Below are 3,400 nucleotides of genomic sequence, written 5' to 3'. Positions count from 1 at the left end.
TAGGGTTTCAATTTGAGCTATTAACTAAAGGAATTAAAGCTCTTATGTTAAATTCCTATTTTTTCCAGAAACCCTAGAAATGTTGTCCTCTTTTCCCCTCCTCAATTATGAGCTTCTGGTTTAAGATTGATTAAGATTTAAAGGGGAAATAAGTTAATTATGCACAAATCTTGATGATTTTCCTCAATCCGGAACCCTAACATGATGAAAATTTCCCCTGTTTTGATGCACATGGTTTCGGTCAAGCATGAATTGAAGTGGGGATTGGTTGATTTGATGCCGTAATCAACCCTAAAGCAAAATCCCCAAAATTACCGAAACCCTAAATTATGAAATTCCCCATTTTTGGAGGAACCCTAACCCTAATTCAAGATTAAGAAGCGGACGATTACCTTATGGGCCTCGTCGTCATCGTTGGTCACGGTGGAGTCGGAGCCATTCTCTAATGTTGGCAGGTGTGCTCGGGTTCAAACCCGAGCGGCCTCGCCGTCCGCTGCACCGGCCGGCAGCTCGTCTCTACGTGCGCTTGTCGCCGCTGGAGCTCGCAGCCGTGCTGGAGAATGGTGAGGGGAGGTCGCCGTCGCGGGGACGCCCGCACGCGCGCGCCTGCCTCGCACGGAGGCGCCGCCCAGAGCCGCTCAACGGAGCTGCGCGCTGGCCAAAGCTGCACGCAACTCCGGTGAGAGGGCCTGGGTGACGCCGAGTCTTCTTCCCCGTCGCGTGGTGCTCGCCGTCGCCGTCTCTTGGTCGCTCGGCGTCGCCATCGCTGTCGGGAGAGGAGAGGAGGAAGAAAGAAAGGGGGCTAGGGTTTTTTTTCGCCGGGAGCCGGGCGACGGTGAGCTGGTTTTGTTCCAGCTGCGGTCGTTCCTGGCCGTCGGATCGCATCCGACGGTTCAGGTCGTCCAGGCGTGTTGCTAATGGGCTGTGGCCCAAGAGGGGATCAAGGGGAGCTAAGTGCTGGGCTGGGCCAATTTTGGCCCAGTTCAGCAGGATTATTATGCTAATAATAATAATAATAAAAAAATTAGGGCTGAAATAAATATCTTTTCAGGGCTATTTTTTTTTCTGGATAAATTGATTATACTTATTATGTTTATTTTAGGCCACAATTTTAATTGTCATGCTTAGTTAATTTATATGTTGATATTACTTTAATTATTTAGTTTATTTATGATTAATGAATTATGGTGATATTTATCACTATAATTATTATGTGATAATGCTTTCGCTGCAAAATAAAGTTTATGGATCCTCAAATAAAGTGTGGTTTTATGCCTTGTCATTCTGACCAAAGTTGTTTGACGGGCATTTTAACTGCAAAATTCTTTTATTGGTCTGCTTCACTTCTGGCCAAAGCTGATGTGAACCGGGTCGGTAAAAGAAAATAATGAATGAGGATCATTAATTTGTGGCTTCTATTTATCAATTTGGCCAAAGCTAATTGATGAATATTTGTCCACAAAATTTTGTTGTTCATTTTCATCTCTGGCCAAAGCTGATTTGAATTTGATCAATAAAATTTAATGATGATTATGATGATGCTTACTAAAGCATTTTTGAATTTTTCTTTTGTAGCAACTAATGTTTCTAATATTGCTGGAATGCTAAATGGCATCGAACAGCTAAATGGCAGCAATTATGTCACGTGGAAGGAGAAGCTTGAGATCACTATGGCCTTACTCAATATTGATTATGCTCTCCTTAATGATCCTCCTGAGGTGCCTAAAGAAAATAATGAAAATTATGAAGCCCTCAAGAAGGAATATGACATTATTAAGGCTAAGTGGGATGACTCTAATCGCAAATGCCTTATGATGATAAAGGGCTCCATTACACAGAGTATGAGGGGAGCCCTTCCTGATTGTGAGACAGCAAAAGGGTACTTTGCAAAAATTGAGCATCAATTTAAAGGGTCTTCTAAAGTTTATGCAACAAGTCTTATCAGAAGGCTAATTGATGAAAAATATGATCCCACTGGAAGTCTTCGAGAGCATATTATGAAAAAATGCAACATGGCCGCCAAACTAAAGTCAATGGAGATGGAAATCTCTAATGGTTTCCTCGTCCATTTTATTATGTCATCTTTGCCTCCCCAATTTGATCCATTTATGATCAACTATAATGCGATGGATGTTAAATGGGAGATTGATGAAATGATGGCGCGATGTGTGCAAGAAGAAGAAAGGCTTAAGGCTGACAGAATTGATCATGTTAATCAGTTTGGTCATTCACAAAAGAAGAAGTATAGAAAATTTGTGAATGAATATGTGAAGCCCAAGCCTTATAAGTTCAAGGAAAAAGGCCAATCCTCAAAAGGTTCACAGCAAAAGAAGCCAGAAAAAGCGCCTAATGCTGAAGGAAATAATTCCAATGCTTGCCACTTTTGTGGAAAAGGTGGGCATAGGCGAAAGGATTGTTTTGGCTTCAAGAGATGGCTCAAAGAAAGAGGTACCGACACTATTACTGTTGTTGAAGAATCCCTTTATGTTAATTATGCCACCAATACTTGGTGGATTGATTCAGGTGCAACAATTCATGTTGTAAATTCGTTGCAGGGATTCAATATGAGGAAGACCCTAAAAAGAGGGGAAAGAACAATTAGAGTTGCTAATGGTGTTGAAGCTTATGCCGAGGCGATTGGAGACTTCACTCTTACACTTCATGGCGGTTTTAAGCTTCAGCTAAATAATGTTCTTTATGTACCCTCGATGAAACGGAATTTAGTTTCCGTCTCATGTTTAGATGATGATAGTTATGAGTGTCATTTTGGGAATAAGCAATGTATAATTATGTATGACAATAATAATGTTGGTCTTGCCTGTCGACAAGACAAACTTTATGTAATTTCCCTTTGTGATGATATAAATAATGTGGATTCTACCTCAAATATAAATGTCGGTACCAAACGCAAACGTAATGATAATGAGACTTCTTCGAAATTATGGCACTACCGTTTAGGCCATATTTCGAGGGGGAGGATTGAGTGTCTCATTAAAGATCAAGTTCTTCCTTCTCTTGATTTTTCCGATGCGGATGTTGATCATTGTATCGATTGCATCAAAGGAAAATATGCCAAGAAAATTAAGAAAGGTGCAAACCGAAGCACGGGAGTTTTGGAATTAATTCATACGGATATATGTGGTCCGTTTAATGTGAGATCGGTGGACGGTTATAATTCATTCATAACGTTCACTGATGACTTCTCCCGTTATGGATATTTTTATCAAATTAAAGAAAAATCAGAGGCATTAGACAAGTTCAAGATTTTCAAAGCTGAGGTTGAAAATCAGTGCAATAAAAGAATTAAAGTTGTAAGATCTGATCGTGGTGGTGAATACTACGGCAGACATGCAACTTATGGTCAAATTCCTGGACCATTTGCAAAATTCTTACAGAAAAT

General features: G+C 40.6%; 1 protein-coding gene across 1 annotated transcript; it reads left to right on the top strand.

The window, feature by feature from the left end:
* Positions 1-1,580: 1,580 nt before the first annotated feature.
* On the top strand, positions 1,581-2,758 carry LOC139833412 (uncharacterized). Its single transcript, XM_071823687.1, has 2 exons — positions 1,581-2,448; positions 2,556-2,758. The coding sequence occupies exons 1-2, from the start codon at positions 1,602-1,604 to the stop codon at positions 2,600-2,602; spliced, it is 894 nt and encodes a 297-aa protein (XP_071679788.1). The 5' UTR covers positions 1,581-1,601; the 3' UTR covers positions 2,603-2,758.
* Positions 2,759-3,400: the final 642 nt, after the last annotated feature.

Source organism: Lolium perenne, chromosome 7 (assembly GCF_019359855.2).
Source record: "Lolium perenne isolate Kyuss_39 chromosome 7, Kyuss_2.0, whole genome shotgun sequence".
NCBI lineage: Eukaryota > Viridiplantae > Streptophyta > Magnoliopsida > Poales > Poaceae > Lolium > Lolium perenne.
This window is presented reverse-complemented; position numbering and strand designations above follow the sequence as displayed.